The 20,648-nt window shown below is 37.8% G+C and overlaps 1 protein-coding gene across 8 annotated transcripts in view; it reads right to left on the bottom strand.

Annotated features, from left to right (window-relative positions):
- Positions 1-18,330, bottom strand: part of PTAR1 (protein prenyltransferase alpha subunit repeat containing 1) — a 50,583-nt gene extending 32,253 nt beyond the window's left edge. For 4 of the 8 annotated variants that reach the window (XM_055272315.2, XM_055272316.2, XM_055272321.2 and 1 more), the window contains exons 1-3: positions 18,106-18,324; positions 8,978-9,147; positions 13-79 (exon numbers count right to left, since the gene is read on the bottom strand). In XM_055272315.2, coding sequence (XP_055128290.1) covers positions 13-79; positions 8,978-9,147; positions 18,106-18,191 — 323 coding nt within the window. In that variant the 5' untranslated portion in view covers positions 18,192-18,324. Of the gene's footprint in view, positions 1-12; positions 80-8,977; positions 9,148-18,105 lie in introns of all 8 variants that reach the window. The other 4 variants (XM_055272318.2, XM_055272319.2, XM_055272313.2 and 1 more) reach the window with 3 other exon arrangements.
- Positions 18,331-20,648: the final 2,318 nt, after the last annotated feature.

Raw genomic sequence — 20,648 nt, 5'->3', positions numbered from 1 at the left:
AAAATGACATACCTCACATTCCATGCAGTGGTAAAGTCTGGGTTTAGAAGCAGCAGGGTACATGTGACATCTATCAATTCTAAAATAAAGAGAAGTCATATTAAAAACAAATAGTCCTACCTTTTAAAGCTTGGCTTCTCATTCTTTTAAGGTTCTCTTTCTATCACATTATACTAATACATATCTCATGTCATACTAACTTTAATGATAAATTCCCTCTTCTAAGCTGTCAAGGATATGAAGATTACTCTCAAGACCCTCTCCTACTTCTGGTAAATGTAACTCTCTTAAAAGATGACACAAACAATTTTACAATATGCCTATAAGGAATAATCTAATTAACCTCTTCCTTTTGGGTGCTTTTTGGTACTAATTTAATATTTACCAAGGAAAGAAACAAAATTTCTATGCCACTATTCATTTAACTTCACACATATCTCAAGTATTGACTGTGTGTACGAATTTTCAAAAGGAAAAAAAAAATCACTCAGAATCCAACCCACTTAACATAATTCATTTACATTCTCCTGCAAAAATTATCCTTTCTTGCACGTTTTTACATAGGTATAGCAATGATAAATGTACAACTTTGTTCTATATTTTTCACTAAGTATTATTTCATATGCATCCTCCTATATTGCTACAGTATGTATTTTTAACAGTTGCATAACAATCCCTTAGTCCTATATACTACCAATTACCTTACTCTTTTGGCTGTTTCCTGTTTGTTTTTAACATTATAGGTAATACTACTATAAACATTTTTAAACAAACTTTTTGTCTTGTAGGCTATTTTCTTGGGCTATTTCCTGAAGCAGAACTACTATGTCAAAAGAACTTAAAAATCAGTATGACTCCTACTAAGCATTTCCAGATTGTCTTTAAAATGGACTGTATCTATTTATACTGGCAAAAGGAACGTGAGTGTACTTATGTCCCTATAACTGACCTATATATATTTTTAAAAATGAATGTGACAGATAAAAAATTACAATTCATTTGTTTTCATTTACATTTGTTAATAGAAACATTTTCATTGTTTACTACATATAGTTCATCTTATGAACCGGCTATTCACATCCATTAGCTATTTATTTACCATGGTCTTGACAGAATTCCTATATATGCAAATAAGCACCATAAGCCTGTATTTGAAAGAACAAAATTAGCAAAGTTTAGACATATTGTCTTTGTCTTACTAAAACTGAAAATAATTCTAGGATTAAGGTTATCTATCTAGGGGCACAGTACTAAATTAAGGCAATCCTACCAAGCTCTTATTAAATGTCATGTAATAAAACAATACAAATAATTATTACCATTTATTTAGCATTACTGTGTATGAGGCATGGCAGTAAGCACTTTATTTTATATTATTTCACTAAATTATCATAATCACAATCCAAAATACTCTTATCCCACTTTACAAACAGGGAAACTGAAATTATGCAATTTAAGCAATTTGCCCGTAGTCACCCAATTAGCATGTGGCAAAGTCAACATCAAAATTGTTTCCAACAAGTCAATTATGCTGCAAACAAAATGTCTGCCTACAATAACTAGGACATTTTCAGTGTTTAAGTAAAATATAAACTTTTGAATATCTAAGAACAAATACACATAAACACATCCAATAGTCATTTAAAAATATTCTAGTTAACAATAAAATCAATTATTTTATTCTATCTTAATAGGAGATTAACATTTATTTGGGGCCCATGATTTCATTACTAGTGAGCATATTGAAATATTCAATTCAAATGAGCAACAAACAGTAGGATCAGCACACATTTATTTTGACCTCCAAGTCATTACATACATTAAAACACAATATATGCCTATGAAGAATAATTAACCTCTTCATTTTTTTACTTTTAGTAGTTTTTGGCACTAACTTAATGTTTATCAAGAAAAAGAAATATAATATTCTATGTCACTATTCATTTAATTCCACAAATATTCCAAGTATTGACTATGGACAAAGACTAAAGTAGGCCCTTAGGACTGAGTGATCAAATGTAATGATAAACAAGACCTAATTTTGCCTCTAGGTTATCTTCAAGTTGGAGAGACTATATAAACAAATAATTATATAAGGCAAAATAATTATGAAGTAGAAACATAAACCACATTTTGGGGCCCACCAAAGAAGCTGCAATTAATTCTCAGTGGAATTATACATGGAAGACTGTAAATAAATAGTGGTCACGGCACCACCTTACCATACTGGAAAAAGCATGAGCAAAGATAAAAATGCATGGAACTTCACACATAGTCTGCTCTCCAAGAGATTATGGATACCAGAGCATGACTACAACACAAGGTACTGGTAAATTTTACCAGAAAATGCAGCCTTCTAAAACCTGGTCTCAATTTCCTGATCAGCTTGGCCTTCCATTACTTTCCTTTACATGTTACATTCCACCTGAGTCAAACCCCACTGTCCTATGAATACACCTCCTACCCACCTACCTTTTCTCTGAATATAATTCAGATTTACCTGCTTGCTATTCTTTCTGCCTCACGTCTTCCCATCTCCTAATATTTAATAAAAAAAAAGTTTAAAGGTTTTCCTAACCTACCTAGTTGGAAAAAAATCTTTCATCTCTATTATTTTTTTCTTTGAGATGGAGGCTCACTTTGTAGCATAAGTTGGAGTGCAGTGGTACAATCTTGGCTCACTGCAACCTCTGCCTCCCAGGCTCAAGCGATTCTCATGCCTCAGCCTCCCCAGTAGCTGGGACTACAGGCACATGCTACCACACCCAGATAATTTTTTGTATTTTAGTAGAGATGGTGTTTCATCATGTTGCCCAGGGTGGTCTTGAACTCCCGAGCTCAGGTGATCGACCTGCCTCAGTCTCCCAAAGTGCTGGCACTGCGCCTGGCCTCATCTCTGTTTTATGTGTATCTTACTTTTGTTACTTATATAAATATTGTCCTCCTAATTGGATCATAAATTTTTTGCAGGCAGGTCCTCCCTAATACATCTTCAAATTATTCATTCACTCAAAAATTTTGTAAGCATCTACAATAAGCCAGGTACTGAGCTGGCTGAAGATGAGTAAGCACAGTCCCTGGCCAAAAGCAGCTCCATGTCTGACCACAGCACAGAGGAGTGGTAAGAGGATAGGCCTTCCTTAAAGCCATACTACCTGGGTTTGAATCCCAGCTTCTCCACTTACTACCTACATAACCTAACCTCTTGGAACCTCAGTGAAACAAGGATGATAACATCAACCTCATGGTGTTGTGAGCAATGAAATTCATTCCATTTCTCCACAGCTTTTTGACACACAGTGAGTACACTTAAACGTCATCACTGACTGACCAAGAAATGAGTATTTTCAACATAAGTAAGGAAGTCTGGAATAATGGGGAGGTTGTTCCCTTAGTAAAACTGTCTAAATTTCCAAACTTGTAAAATAGGCAGCAATAACAAAAAACCCCTTCATAGTCAAGTAGTTATATGGAAAGGTTTGTAAATGACGGGAAAGCCTCTGGAATTTCTTTTGACATCTACAATTTTCTAAAAAGTGATTATTCTACCTAGGTAAATTGGCATAGTCCCTTGGAATCTCCCTTTCTACATTAAAGAAAATGTGTCTGACCAATGGTAGTTGCTATTTGTTCGTACTTCTAACACAATTTCCCTCCTCCCTCCATCACAAGTGAAGACAAGAAGTCCATCCTCTATGAGAGACTTCTGTACAGCAGTACAAGGCAAAAACTAACACAGCAAGTACTTAAGTCCCCGCTTTTCATTTTATGGTTATGTGAAGATACAGGAAGACTTATCAAAGTAACACTTCCTCTACTGGCAGGTCTCTCCCTAAGAGAGCAACAGCAGCTACTGGGTTCAGACAGAGCCCAGCTCCATCACTTACTGGGAATTCTTGGGCAAATCACTCCATCTCTCTAGGCCTTAATGTCCTTCTCATATGTAAGATGGAGCTATCATGGGGATATTCGATGATTAAACACTTGAAGTGTTAGTACAGTCTCTGACATACAGTAAGGACTGAATGGTAATTCCTGTTACAAAGCCTGTATTTCCTAGTCCAGTTCCACAAATGATATTGGGACTGGATGCCTCCAGAGGGAGCAAAAGATCCTCCTAAGCTGGCTAAGCAGTGACTGCTGAGCAGAGGGATACTTTTTGACTTTTAAGAATCTTAGAATTTAAAACATCAACAGCCTTGACCACCATCAGTGGTACCTAGTAACATATATAACCATAGGCCCTTCTCTTCTCCTCTTTCACAAACTGCTAAAACTTCCTCATTCAGGACTCAGGCTCAGACAAGACTTCCTTCAGTAAATATTCCAGTCTGATGTAAAAGGTAGGGGTAAAGTGCAATGACAGAAATGAGAAAGGACTAGGAGAAGAAACTAGATTAGAAGTATCAGACATAATTAAAGAATCTGATCCTCACAACAACCCTCTGAGGTCTTGATTAGTATTTCCTTCTTTTGGTGTGGAAATAGGGAGAAAGAGGTTAAGTAATTTGCTAAGTCATTGCTAAGTGACTTCAGTGTGCTGACGAGTTCAGTTTAAATCCAGGTCTGCTGTCCTGCAAAGCAGATGCTCTTTCACTCTACCACACTACAGGCAATTACTTTGCCTTCTGCAGGTCAGGACTGAACCAAAGACCTGAAAAAGAACATGTATAATCAACGGTTGTAACCATTTGACTCTGTCAGTTTCATCAACGATATGCCATTTCCTCTGCAGTTTCACCCAAAAGACATGAGCTACTGAAATCTCTACAGTCTCTTGAAATTAAACAGGTCTCTCTCCAAACACTAGAACATATACCAGCAAATAAATGTTCCTTTGTTACATACACTACAATATATGACTAACCTATCATCACATCACAGGGAGAAAAAGAATCAGGGCACATTACACATAGAAAAGTAGCTAAATTTCAGCTATAACAAGGAGACGATAAAAGGATGCTACAGAAGTTGGAGAAAAATCAATATGCTTTTCTTGCTGCACTGCATTCTAGAAATGGCCCAAGGCCAGTAGTAGTCACCTGGTAATGGTCACTGGATTTGACAACTGTCTCTAACAGAGAATGGTTTTCGTGCATCTAGAAATAAATTCAAGGCCAACTTAAATCAGTAATTCTTTTCCTCCAAAATACATTCAGGTTACCACAGGAAGTGAAGCTTGAGTTAAAGCTATATGGTAAACACCAGAGAGGCCTTGTTTATTATAGTACACCATCACGGAATCAATAGCTGGACTAAGCTAAAAATTCTTGCTTACAAACTCTTGTTACTCGTTTGACAAATGTCTGTTGAACATGTAAAGGTTCTGAGTAAATAAAAATGACCCACAATCCCTTTTCCTAATAAACTCACATTCCAGCCAGGAAAAAGGTTGTTTAAATAATCAGCTAAAATACAGTGTGACAAGTGATACTATTATGCAAGCCATCTGAGTAAACGGCTCCCATAAAAGAGCAGGGAATAATTACTGCTTCCTGAAGCAGTCAAAAAGGCTTCACAGTGTTAAGTGTGTGTATGTGTACGCATGTGCACGTGCTGGCAACCACACTGATAATGCCAACATTAAGACATGAGCCTGGCCTCAGCAAAGGCATGGAAGTAAGGCAGTAGTACACACAGAGTCAAAGAATGGAAGAATGCTGCTTGTGGCTGTAATGAACATATGTATCAAATAGCTGCTAACATAAATGTTTCTAGGGTTCAAATGAATGTCAAAAAAGTAGCAAAGGAAATTTGACAAGAAGTGTCAACTAACACTCTGTCGCAGTGTCTCAAGAGCTTGAAAAGGCTGTGATAAACTGGAACAGACTTGCCCAGTTAAGAAGAGTAGAGGCTATATGTCCCAGCCAACTGTTGCCAGGTAGAAAGTTGTATACTCAACCAAGCCTTATGATTTTTCAAGTGAAGACAGAAATCAGATTTATCCAACTAATAAAAAGCAATTTTTAAGACATTATACAAGCCACACCAAAATGTATCTAGATTAGCTTCAGCCTGTGCGCTAAGAATCTGCAACCTCTGATGCTGAATATAAACTGGAGGAAAAACTGGAGACAGACTGTGAAGGCCCTTGAATACTATGCTAAGGAGTTTCAACTCTACGTTGACCCTGTGGGTATCATGAAATAAGATAAGCATATAATGTATTTCAGAAAAGCGTCGGTCAAACTGTTTTTAAGAAATGCTGTTCAAGCATGTCTGAAATGACTGGCTACTGGCATAATGGACACGGGTCACAAAAGAGCCTGGAAAAGGGGTAGACCGGTTATGAGGTAATAACATTTGTCTGGATGAGAAATAATGAAGGCCTGGTCAGCCAAAGAAATGGAGAGCAGAAGACAGTTTTTAAAGAGAGAGCTCAGATACAGACTAAGTGGGGGCTGTGAAAAAGAGAGAGGAGCAAGAAAAGATGGCAGGAGGGCACACCTGAAGAGTTGCACCAGAGAGCTCTGTCCAGAAAGAACTCCAATGCTGTGGTCTTCCCTCCTGCTTCTTATATCTGTTGTGGATTTCTCAAACATCAGAATTACAGAATCAGTCCTCTCCCAAACCAAATGTATTACTATTGCAGACTTTAAAAAAATAAATAAATAAATCTCTAACTAACTAAACAGGGATAATTCCTAAACATCTAAGGAATTCAGCAGGTTAATGAAAACAAGAATTCATTTTGGTTAGGAAGAAAAAATCTATCCCAGGAGTAAAGGTCACCTTCAGTTACAGAATACATTTTTAGGTGGATGCCTAGGATTCCGGCATGATCGATCACACAGACAGACATTCAGAAACTGTCACTTAAATTGTCATCTTTCTTCACTTGGGTCTTCTTATAGGTATACTCTCTATAACAAACAGTTTTAAAGGTGTAACCTTTTCATGAAGTAACTGCTTTTTCCTAACATTTTTGACATGCTTTTCTTAGCAAGATTCACCTCTGTGCTCTAATTGCTTCAGTTCGTAAGTTTGGCAGAATACTCTTTTATTTTCAGCATTTTCAGACATCTTTTTCTGTCAAACCCAAAATTCACTTCCTTATATTTACTGATAATACAATATATAACCTGAGTAGTATGTGACACCATACTAACTATGCTATCCACCCCCCTCAAAATAGTCAAATCAAAAACTGCTTCCATGAGGATGTAGGTTAGGATCAAATCAAAAGCTGCTTTTGTACACATGCACAGTTGCATCTGAATTCAAAGTTTAGATGCCAGCTATTCGTGTGAGTGAGCTTAACCATTTAATATTCTGCAAGGTTCCTTTTGAGCCTATTAAAACTAAAACTATGTGGTAAGAAGACACAGCAAAGCCTGCGATAGTGTCCAGAAGGACAAAATAGAGAAATGGAGAGGACTTGGAAGACCACAGAAAGAGGGTAGGTTGAGCTAGCATACATAAATGGGCAACTACAGCCTCTTACTTTTTAAAATTCAGTTTCTTTTCTATAAGATAATCATTCTATTCCCCAACTTAGTTTTACATTGGTTCGATTATGCATTTCTGTGCACCAGAATATAAACAATACAGTTTTGTTTGGCAAAAAATAACTTGATGGAGTCATATGGTGTTACTTTTTACCTCAGTGTTACTGAAAACTACAGCGCAGTGATGGAATGCAGAATTAAAGACGGTCTAACAACAGATAAACTTGCTTACCTTTAAGTTTATCCCTAAACCCATGCCTTAAAGTGTATGCCATAAATTTGGGCTATGGCTAAACTAAGGCACAGCCTTCTAATAAGAAAATATATAACAAAGGACTGAGTGAAACAGTCACACCGAAAATAGAAAACACTGCTCATTAAACCGTCAGAGTCCTTTTCTACGGTATAGAAAGGGATACATGTTATTAACCAATTAATGACAGTATGTTACAGATAGTGCTGAGAGAAATTCAAGGAAATCAATATTTCATACATTAGGCAACACTCTTCTCTACATCTCTCACCCCCAAAGAGATTGTTTGTCACTCAACTGTAAGCTTCTTGAATAAAGGGACCACATATTTATTCATCTTTTTATCCCCCACAGTACTCAGGACAGCATCTGGTATGAGTAGACCCTTGGTAATGGCTACCAAACTGGCAACTAAAATTCTCTAGGAAACAAAGTTCTTATTCAAATCAGCCTCCAGGCATATTGAGCACTTTTGAAGGTACTGCCGTACATGGGAAGGGGAAGCTTTATAAAAACAGTAAAGGACACGGTCTTAAATTAGTCTTCTCCCAAAAAGTGAGACCTGAGGTGGGCATACAATGATAAACAGAATTTGTGCACATGGAGAATTTGTGCACATGGAGGCTTAATATGGCAGAACACCAAGAAAAGAGACCAGATTAGGGATTGTCTGATGCAGTAAAAAAAACTGTCTGAGAGAAATGGAAGAAGTGAATGCCAGATAGTTTTGTTTTGCTCATTTCAGCACAGGAACAGGACACAAAGGGCCAGAGCTCAATTGGAACTTGCAGTGGAATGGCACATCCATAAATCAATGGGCTGGTTCACAGTATCACTAACACCATCATGCTTACATTATCTCATTTGGACTGCTATGAAAATGAGTTTTGCTGCCTATAAAATACTAAAGGATTAGAAACCAGAGACTGAGCCTATAGGGACTAGAGTCTTCTTCAGTGACATTCAGATGTTTTTTTCCTTCAAATGAAATCTTACCGATGACCCCAATACATAAACAGATAAAATCTGAACTGCTCTGGTTACAGGAGGTGCCCTGAAATTCTGCTTGAGGGCTTCTATATAATCACTCTGGTTGTAAAATTTGTCCAGGTAAGTACAAACTACTCACTTGACAGAAAGGTTAGCACCCACCGAGACAGTGAACGGAAGAGCCAGAACTAGAATCCAGGAATGCCAACGCTCAGAGAAGGGCTCTTCCTACTATATTCCATGTCACTTCTAAAAACCAAATGAAGAAAATATGATTCATACTTACCATCTCTGTTCAGCCACTGCTTTCTTGTTCTGTACAAAAGGAGCTTGTTGTGGACATATGGTAAAAGGAACTTGACACACCAGCTCTCCACACCCAGTTTGTTTTCAACCAGGACTATGGGACTCCGGTTATACCTAGCTTCAGGACATGGGATCAGGCCAATTTCATCTCTTAATATGTAAAACAAAAAAAAGAATTAAAAATAAGAATACTAACCTTTTCAACATTTTTCTAATTTCAGAGTATTTTTAAAAACCCACATATTTCCCCCTTCCTTAATAATATTATTTAGCTCACTTACTGGGATTGGTAGATGCTAATAGTGGCAAGAGTATGGGAAAAGCGGTATGCTGAACTCTCTGTAGACAGGAGTGAAAACTGGTCTTGCTTTTGGATGGCAACTTAAAAAAAATGTCTTTCAAAATTTTGAATGAACATACCCTTTGATCCAGCAATTCAGCTGCTCAGAAATTATCCTATGTCAAAATATGTGAATCAGATGTTCACTGCAATGTTGCAAAAAAACTAGAAACAATCTAAATGTTTATCAATATAAGACTAGTAAAAAAAAAAAATGGCCCATCCACATAATCAAGCCATTAAAAAACAATGAGGTAGATCTGCATATGCTGATATAAAAAAAGTTACCAAGATACATGAAATGAAAAAAAAGCAAAATGCTGAACACAGTGTACAGCACAAATCCTTTTGTATAATTTCTTTAGAAGATATATAGATGCATTAAACATTTTCTTGGAAGGATAACAAGAAATTTTTGGAGAGAGAAAGGTGTTAAGGATTTTATTTTTATACAGTTTCAATTATCTAATAACTTGTATGCATTTCTATTTTTTAATGTCAACAAATGTGTTTATGCTTGCTTGCTAATAAATGCATGTGGACCAGAAACAAAGTATCAAAAAAAGTTATTTTATCAGTGAGATTTTGGGCCATTTTTTCTTCTTTATACTTTCCTGAATTAAAAAACCACCCAAATAAATGTTAAAACACAAAATACATTTCAGAATTCAATCATTTTCCTCTGTGGTAGCATCTATATCCCTCAATCCACCTCAACTTAAGCTGAAAATTTGCATTAAAGGCAGAGATTTAATAAACAGTATGTAAGGCATTTGACTTAGTAAATGAACCAGCAAACATAAAAAATTTGTGCAAAACACACTCACATGCCTTTCAACTCTAAAGGAAGTTATAATTCTTGCCTACACAAAGGATCCTTTCTCAAACAGAATGTTCTCTGTTTAATTAATGAATAATAAGAAACTGTTTAACAATAAGAGTGGTTGAAATAAATGTTTTTAGAGTGTCTATATAGATATTTTAAACATGTCTTTAAAAAGCAGAATAATGAACTGGTTTTCAGAGTTTGTGTGTGACATTATGTATTATGTCCCTGGCATCTCCTTATCAAGAACACAATGGTTTGATAGACCCAAAAAGAGGGAAATTGGTTGAATTACAAAGAAGGAGAAACACCCTGTCTTTTTGTTGGGCCACTATCACAATTTGGTAGGAGGCTGTGGATTTAAAATAAAACCCCTCCTGGAAACTAAACTGGATAGCTTAGAGGTAATCTACTTTCTACTGATCACTTCATTAGTGACACAGAGATTTATCAATAAAAAGGATATCTTAGGGGTTGCAAGACACTAACAATTCTTTCAAGCTAATTTAACTCTCAAGAAGATTGTGGGATCTATGGGTTTTTATCCTTACAATTGGTTCAGTTGACTCAAAGGTGTTTTGATATACTATATCAATATTACCATAAGTTTTCTGATTAACTACAATGTACTGGGTGCTTTGTTAGGTTCTAAAATTCTAAAAGAATAAAGCAAAGTGGTCTCAGACTTCAAAGAGCTAAAGTCTTGCTGGGGAGCTGTCTCAATATCCATAATAAAATGTTACCACTTTACTACTCTAATAATATAAACAAAGTCCTGTAGGAAGAATAAGGACAAAGCTGAAAGAGCACCTGAGGTCAATGCCTAGTATTTCAAAATATATTTTTTGCATCTCTATTTGGTAGTATCCTGAAACCTATCTAATTCATTATTATGACCCCTAGCCATATGTAGCTATACTTGACTAATATAGGACTGAATCTCTGGTATTTTCTGATGTTTGTGTTTTACTACATGAAGAATATTAAAAAATAAACAAAGTAAAACCAAGTAAGTGAATAAACTCAATATGATTATTTCAGGAAATTCTGTTCTCTGAGATATAATAACCTATTTACAACACTTCAAAGAACTGCAAGAGTCAACAATATAAATGTTATAGTAACAAGAATAAAAGAATCCTGTTTCTGGGTATGGTTTGTTTTTGGGGTGGATTTTTTTTTTAAACTTAAATTCACAATATAAAAACCTGTCTTGCTCACTAATTCAACTAGGATTACAATGCCCAACTAACAATTTGGTATCTAAACTACAGAAAAGAGCCATCTGCACAATTAAAAAACACACTGCTTTGACTGGCTGTTCTTTCAAGAAATACTTTATAAAATAAGAATGGCTTGGATATAGCAGGTGCCCAATAACTGCTTCCTGAAAGGCTGATTATCCTTGTACTTTAGTGATAATATTCAAATTAATAGTTTTCACTTCTTGTCCCTCTAAAAGAACATTATCTCTGATTTTCTCCTAATAAAGTATACTGAAAAGGGCATGTGTCCAAGTTCCGGATGGAAATAGATATACACACACACACACACACACACACATACATACATATCAATATCGGGTCATTTTGGCTTCTATAGACTTCAGTTTCCTCATTTGTAAAATGGTAGAATTGTATTATATCTCCAGTAAGGGAAATGGGCTAGATTTCACCCAGCTTTCAAATTTTATGACTGAGAAACCTGGCAGCTATTTTCATGTGAGGAGAATAAAAAGTCTTTAACAGATAATGTAGAGCACTAGGGGGAAAAACACATGAAGAGGTAGTAGGGTGTAAAGACAAAAGTACTTGATTGGAAGTCCAGAGTTCTAGTTAGTTTCCATTCTATCTACTGACAGGCAATGAGAATTTGGCAAGTCACTTGCCATCAGTATCCTCATCTGAAATACAGGAATAGTATCTTCCCTGCCTGTTATGGAAACCAAATAATGTCACGTGAAGAATGTGGCAAACTACAAAGTGCTAGACAAAGATGAAATACAGTACCATTAATCCATTTAAGAGCCTTTAGTCCACCAGTAGAGTTCGTTGGTTAATAATGGAAAACCGAGGCAAAGAATTTAAGCCTTTGTCAAGTTATGTCACCCTAAGATACAGTGTTATGCTGCTTTCTCAAAAACATTACATGTACTTTGTAAAGATAGGTCAGTAAGCTTCCAAATAATAGTGTGTTTGGCTTCAGACTTCTATGTCTCATCCCTTAAGTCACAGTCCACTTTTTTCTAGCCAATTTCAAATAGGATTCCTTCCAGAATCATTTTAAAGTTGGAAGGGACTGCATTCCTCTGTCATTTCATCTGATGAGGAAACTGAGGTCCAGTGAGGTTTATGAGGATTACCTAAGGTCATATTGCTAGTGGCTAAGTTAAGAATCTGGGCCTCCTAATACTTAGCCCCAAACCCTTGACACTAGAACAAAGAGCAAAACAGGATTTAGATCAATTCCTTCTATTTTTCTGGAAATTTAAATTCTAATTCCATACTCAAGAAACACTGGAAAACTCAGGAAAAAAAAAAAACTAACTAAAAGTCACTTGTAATCCCTGTTTTGCTATTAACATGTTTGGGTATATATCTTTTTTTTTTTTTTTTCCTGAGACAGGATCTTGCTCTGTCATCCAGGCTGGAGTGAAGTTGTGGAATCCTCACTCACTGCAGCTCCAACTCCTGGGCTCAAGAAATCCTCTCACCTCAGATCTCCTGAGTAGTTGGGACTACAGGTATGCACCACCATGCCCAGCTAATATATACATATATATATATTTTTTTTTTTTTTGGTAGAGATGTAGTCCCACTATGTTGACCAGGCTGGTCTCAAACTCCTGGCCTCAAGTGATCCTCCCACTGAGCCTCCCAAAGTGTTAGGATTACAGGTGTGAGTCACTGTGCCCAGCTGGGTATACATCCTTTTTTCCTGAGTATTTTCAAAAAGTGGGATCATATTGAACATATTCTATAATCCTTTATGGAAAAAAACTGAGCAATTCCCATTAAACATTTTCCCACATAATCAATTTTGATATTTTTAATGGTTGCAATGAATGTGCTATAAATATCAAATATATCTCTAGTTATTTCTTTACAAAGTAGTCTTATAAGAGGAACTACTAATAAATTTCACTCTTTTACACTGTTAGGTTTCTGGCCATTTACATTCCTGGTATTTAACAAGGTATTCAATTACCTGCATAACTAAGAAGATCATAGGATTTTTAAAGATATGATGGTTTGGGACAGCAATCAAGTTCTAATGGTGCTCACTTTTTAGGTTACCTTCATCACAGGCGGCTACAAAGGCAGAGCAATGTGGAATGAACCAGCACATTTACTTAATATCAAAGTATGATACATCTCTTTGAGGGCCTCACTTCACAATAGGGATCCACTCATTGGCTTCCAGATGATGTTCACAGTTCATCTAACACTGACACTGACTTTGTTCCTTATGTTTAGACAGCTTCTCCTGTCTATACTTCTCAGAAACACCATCGACTAGAACAGAGCCACTTATTATCCACAAAAGTTGTATCAACCAGCTTACCTTCCGGGAGAGATGGATCATACCCAAATACTAAAACTGAATCCCGTAGTGTGGAGCAAACAAACAGAAAACAGTCCAAGGATTCGGGAAATGGTAAAAGCATTTTAAATCTAAATAGTAGTTATTTTCGTTTTGTTCTGCTCCCACTCCCCAAAAGAACTGGAATTCTTTCCAGCACGACCAAAAAGGAAAGCTAGTAAAATATCTAAAGGAACTGACCCTTGCATATTGATAATTAAAATTCTCCTGGTGATTTAGATATTTCAGAAACCTTATAGGCTTTCTAATTCCAAAGATTATCAACTTAATGTTTCACTGAAATTATATTACTGACCTTATTTAGAAAAAGCTACACAAATTACTACTGTTTATTGTTACTTGCCATGCACCGTTAGGTTTTACATATACTATTTTATTCTGCACAATAATCTCATAAAGTAGGAGTTTTGACCCCATTTTACAGATGAAGAGTCTTGTCTAAGTCTACTCAGTTAATAAATGACAAGCAAAGATTCAAATCCAGTTTGACCAGCTTAGACTGTCAAACTCTAAACTCAAATTTTTACAACCATACTACACTATTATTTAAATAAATAAAAATCAGGTATAGGAAGCCCAGTAGACTCTGGCTTTCTATTCTTCAGTTCACCTTGCAGACGATCTAAAATTGCCTTTCATTATTCTTTACTAAAAAATGTTCACTGGTGCCTACCCATTGCCTTAGAAGTGTACATCCCTGAGCCAGCTTTTCTTCACCCCTCATGTCTCACTCAGTTTAAATGCTATTGCCTCAGAAAGAACTATCTTGACCTTATAATCTAAATTGGGTCTCCCTGTTGTTATTCTAAGTACCCTTCTTACTTTTTCTGACTCTTTTCATAATCTGTATGTTGACTGCTTAAAGTCCCATTAGGATAGGGACCATATCTAGTTTGTTCATTAAACCACCCAGTTTTTAACCCTGTATACCCAGAGACCAGCATTGTGCCTGTCAAATGGAGGTACTCTTTTGCAGAATGTATGAATGGAATGAAAGAAATTAAATGAGAGTCAAGGATCTCCATAATCTGGCCCTACTGTACCTTCTCAGCCACATTTTGCTTGTTTAGGTCAATTCACTGCTCCCTGTGGAGGTCTCTGGCTCCCTCTGAGACTACAAATCCTGCCCAGACTTTAATATTCGGCTTAAAACCCACCTCCACTAGCAGCCCTAACCGAGCCATAACCAGCCTCCTCTCCACTTCTAGTAGACTCCCATAGCACTTGCTCACCATGCTGCTATCCAACTTTTACTATAAACTACTTTGGAGGGTTAATTTACTGTTCATGCAGTTAGTCTTAGGTCTCATCTACACCTGCACTATGCATCACAGTAGTCACTGGGCACATGGAGCCACTATGTACAAATCCACTTAAATTAAATAAAATTTAAAATTTGGTCCCTGTTCATATTACGGACATTTCAATTGCTCAATAACTACTATGGCTAGTGGCTACCATATGGAACAGCACAGACATAGAAAATTTCCAACACTACAGAAATTTCTGTTAGTGCCTTGAGTTCAAGAACTGTATTTTAAACTTCTATTTCACACAGTAAAGATGGTACCCACAACACCTCATAAACAGTGAGAGTTCAATACTTAATAGAAAAAACAATAACTTGCTGGATAAGATAATTTTAACGTGACTATTTACATTATAAACTGTTGTTTTCTACATTAGCACAGGGTCCATGCACTAAGTTAAAGACTATCCCTAGGTCAAGTTTTCAGTTTTAGAGAATCCAGTATGATTATCTAATAGTCAACCATACAAACAGCATTTATATAGTATTATCCAGTTTATAAAGTGCTTCATATTCACCAATCATTTGGCCAATATATTTTTGGTGAGGAACACAGAGATTCAGGGAAGGTCTAATATTTATTGAGTGGCAACTAAGTACCACTGTGTGAGGTGATTTTCCTGTTTTCATCAGCCTCACAAGATCAAGAGGAAACTGAGGCTGAGAGAAGGTACCTATTCACATCATACAGTAACAAAATCCACATCTCACCACTACATCCTCAACTCCTTCTGGCTAAATATTTCTACATAAACAAAGACAGTGTATTTAATGAAGTAGATGCTGGCTAATAAAATTACAACCGATCTTACGTTTGGAGAAGGAAAACAAAAAAATTTTTTTATAATACTGAAAGTGTAATTAGATACAGTAAAGTTAGATACAAACGTTACAGATAAACAATGCCTTAAAAAAAAAAGAAACACAGCCTCTTTATTTTGGAGGTAAATGGGCTAAATTAAGGGAAGAAAGCACAGGCAATTTTGAAAAGCCCAAATTATAAGGCATTTAAAAAGATGCATAGTAATATTATTGAAAATAGTTTTTACTGTGGGGAATATGTACTCAAATATAGCTGATGACTAGTATTAAACAATGAGTTAACCTATTTAAATGTTTAAGACCTATATTACAAATCATTACATTATTCCGAATATCCAACTTATCTCAAAGTTTTAAATCTCGAATGACCCAAACCCTTATTACTAATAAATTATACATTGAGAATATATTAATGAGGTTTTACAGTAGAAAAAGGATTAGAGAGGGGCATTAAAGTCCTTTAAGAGTTTCCATAAATGTGAGCCACAGGAACTGGGACATGTTCCAAACTGCACTGTGTTAAACTGCCAAGCCAATGAACATTCAATCTTGGTTTCTTCAAATATAATGATGCTCTTTTAGTCTACCTCAAAGAAGACAACATAAGATGATTACGACATTTTGTATTAGACTTCTAATCTCTGCTGTAATTTCTTCTAGAAAAATAATACCAGTGATGAGAAAATATACTCTTCATTTGTCCAACTTTTTTTTTTTTTTTTGAGGTCGTCTCTTACTTGCACTAAGGCTCCCATTCTCAAAAAGAAATCGAAAGACTGATATACAGCAAGGCATCAAAGCATTCTTTAGAAGGCTCAGCAACCACTATGGATACTGCCAGGAAATCATTCCAAACACTCATTTTGAAAGAGGCAGCAGTCATAAGGGGGAGGGAAGTGGATGCTGTCAGAGGTGGCAGGTGTGTTTTGAGGCCAGCAGTGTTTTTGTTTTTAATGTGGCACAGTTGCACGTCTCCAATTGTGTGCCACAAGGGAACAAAACATCCGAGGGCTTCTTAATTGTTTTACAATCATGACCTTGGAGGAAAAGAACAGTTTGGTAAGATACAAGTTTGGCAACTTTTTTAGGCAGAAAAGCTGAACCGGTTAGAATACTTAAAAAAAAAATCATGAGTTCCAGTCTAAAGAATAAAATAAAAATAAACTAAATAATAAATAATAAAAAAAAAACTAAAAAATAAACTCCAAAAACAACTAGATAAAGTGAAAGTAATGCAGAACTGGATGCCATGTTTCTTTTCTTTGAGGAGCAAGAGGTATGGGAAAGGAGGTACATTGTTGCTTCTTCCCTACACCTTTGTATAATGTAGATCTCTCTCTCTCTCTCTCTCTCTCAATAGCTTTCTTTTCACTCGTTACATAAAAGCAAAGTGTTACAAAAAGTAGACTTTTGCGGTATCTTCCCACAGTACTTCAAGTAAAATGGAACAGATACATGTGTCAGTTCTGCAGTGTCCCGTTAAAGAGGGCAGCAGTGTTGGATAAAAATGAGTTAAGATGCTCCTTGTAACTATGAATCCGCTTATGCTAAAAAGTATCGAGGTTTAATTTGCTTTATCCCAGACTGCGCTTTATCCCATTTGCTTTATCCCAGACTGCGCCCACAAAAGCTTCTCTTGAGAGTGTTCTGTTCACCTTCAAAACACAATGTTTTATCGGAGTCACTTTACAATTTTGTGGCAAGTAAGGCGAAAGTCAAAAGCAGCCTCAAACCACCTTTAGTTAGTAAACTGAGGGGTCTGAGGCTCATTAAGAGTAAGAGGATCGGTTACCCCCTCTTGCCAACGTCCGGGATGAATCTCAAAAATTGTGTTTACAAGGCACACACGGACCCACATTGTTGTGTGCGCCCACGTACCTTAAACACAGGAAGGATGTCAACCTACGGTGGAAGTCTCTGGAGTTTCGTGAACTCCTATGAAAAGGTGGGAAGGGATAGAGAAAGTAGTTCCGTTTTGATTTTTTGAGGTCACTTCTAGGCACTCGACCGCGAGCGCGTCCCGGTAGCGGAAAGCCAGGCCAGCGGCGGCCGACAACAGTCCCGCCCGACACGGCTCTGCCTCCTCCCTAGAAGGGCGCGTGGGCCAGGACCCCGCGGTCCGCCCGCCGCCCGAGGTCGGGTGGACGCTTGGCCCCGCCCCCGCCCGCTCCCGACGACCCTCGGAGGCGGCGGAGGCGCGCGACTCACATGTGCGGGTTCCTCCTGAAGGCGTTAGTGATGTCCTTCACTACCCGCTGCACCAGCACCGCCACTTCCTCGCTGGTCTCGGCCATGTTGGCGGCAGCCGAGACAGTTCGGGCGCGCCTCCGCGTGAGCCGGGCCGCCAGCGGGAGATCCGCGAAAAGCGCGCGCGCGCGCGGGTGCGCCGGCTAGGCCGCGCCCCCGCCGCCGCGGCCTCCGCCGAGCACTTCCGGGTCAGCCAGTCAGCGGCCTGGGCGTGGCGTTAGCTAGGGCTGGTGGCCTCCCTGGGAGTGGGGGTGTTCGCCTCCGGGCGGGTAACGGAGTTTCTAAGCGTCAGAGAAGATGTCGCACATTTGTTTGCAAAGTTCTCTCAGGCCGCCGATTTTCTTATTTTAATTTTTAGGCCAAACCTCAAGACACACTCCCAGAGAGTCATACACCCCCTCAGCCAGGTCCCCGGGGATTCCTGAAGGAATGTTCAACTGAGGGTGCAGGGCCTCTTAACAGTTAGTCCCGGGCGTTTTTCAGAGCTTGTCCGCTTTATTTTCCCAACCTGAGAGATGAAGAGGTCCAGAGGCATTGCGGCGGAGCGAGTCCCTATTTGACCGTGTTGGTGACCTCCTTTCTAACTGTGCCAATTTTTGTCTCTGAACTTGAAAGCAGCCTTTTAAAAAAACATTAATTAAAATTCTTTAATTTATTAAAGGAAGAGAAAGGAAAGTGAAGGAAAAGTTATTTGCCATCTATATGTAGGAAGTAGAAGTGAAAGCGTTTTTAGATTTTTCGACTTCATTTTGTACTACATTTGGTAGCCTTTGCGTCAATTTTGGAATTTAAAAAAAAGGATCAAGACTCTGACAGGGTTTGTTCATAATAGCAAAAATAAATTTTTGTAGGAAAAACGAGCTTTCTAGTTTATTTAGGATTTTGAAATGCCATAACTAAAATGTTCGTGTATCAGGTTTTATTTTGCCCCTCTGTGGTAGAAAAATCTGGCTGCCTTTGGTTCAGTTTTATTCTTCCACCTTTGAAATCTGGCCAGGTGCGGTCAGGAGATGGAGACCATCCTGGCTAACACGGTGAAACCCCATCGTCTCTACTAAAAATACAAAAAAAAAAAAAAAAAAAATGCCAGGCGTGGTGGCGGGCGCCTGTAATCCCAGCTACTCGCCACTGCACTCCAGCCTGGGCGACAGAGCGAGACTCCGTCTAAAAAAAAAAAAAAAGAAATCTGTATCTTTAAAAAACTATTAAAAAAAAAACTCATGGTATGTTTAATGTGAACATATGCGGAGCATCTGAAGTAGTTTTTATGGTTATAAAAGTAAAAGCTATCCATTGCATGTAAAGTGAATGAGAAATATAAACGAAAAATATAAATTTACTATAGTCAGTGGCCGGTATTTCCTGTGGGTATGTTTATAAAGGCTGGAGTTGGCCTTGTGGTTGTAAAAGAAGTGAGATAGGACTGGGCACGGTGGCTCACACCTGTAATCCCAGCACTTTGGGAGGCAGAGGAGGGAGGATCACGAGGTCAGGAGATCCAGACCATCCTGGCCAAGACAGTGAAACGCCGTCTCTACTAAAAATATAAAATTAGCTGGGCGTGGTGGCACGTGCTTGTAATCCCTTGGGAGGCTGAGGCAGGAGAAGTGCTTGAACCCAGAAGGGGGAGGTTGCAGTGAGTGGAGATCGCGCCACTGCACTCCAGCGTGGCGACAGAGCAAGACTCTATCTAAAAAAAAAAAAAAGAAGTGAGATAGAAGTTTCACAAAATTGTAGCCAGCAAGGTGGGACAGGATTAAGAATTAGTAAAATTGGCCAGGCACGGTGTCTCATGCCTGTAATCCCAGCACTTTGGGAGGCCGAGGCGGGCGGATCACCTGAGATCAGGAGTTCAAGACCAGCCTGGCCAACACGTGAAACCCCATGTCTACTTAAAATACAAAATTAGCCGGGCGTCGTGGTGCATGCCTGTAGCTCCAGCTACTTGGGAGGCTGAGGCAGGAGAATAGCTTGAACTCGGGAGGCGGACGTTGCAGTAAGCCAAGATTGTGCCCTGTGCTCCAGCCTGGGCAACAAAAGCGAAATTGCATCTCAAAAAAAAAAAAAAAAAGAAAAAAGAAAAAGAGTTAGTAAAATCAAACAAAATTTAACTGATAACAAGTTCTGGAGTGAAGCAGTAAAAAGAGTGGAATGTGTGTTTAGATTCCAAGGCAAAAGACAACCTTAAATATCCTGATTAAGAATGTAAGACCAGTTCTTAAATTAAAATTCTTAAACTTCATAAGTTTTCTTAATCAGGATCTTGCATCCTAATGGCAGTGGGAAATAAATCCCAATTTCTGGAGGCAGAGATCAAAGCAGCACACTCAGAAATAATGATTTGCCCCCAAAGGCTTTATATAACAGGGAAAAAAGCAAACTTTGTCCCCAAATTTTGATGTAAAACAGCTATTTCAGAAACAGAATCCTCTGTATGATTCTGTGTATGCCCTCTCCACAGTCATTTGAAAGGCATGCATTGTATCTTGTTTCCTCTAAGAATT

The sequence above is a fragment of the Symphalangus syndactylus genome, chromosome 3 (assembly GCF_028878055.3).
Source record: "Symphalangus syndactylus isolate Jambi chromosome 3, NHGRI_mSymSyn1-v2.1_pri, whole genome shotgun sequence".
Taxonomy (NCBI): Eukaryota; Metazoa; Chordata; class Mammalia; order Primates; family Hylobatidae; genus Symphalangus; species Symphalangus syndactylus.
The sequence above is the reverse complement of the archived record's forward strand: the minus strand, read 5'-3'. Positions and strand labels throughout refer to the sequence as shown.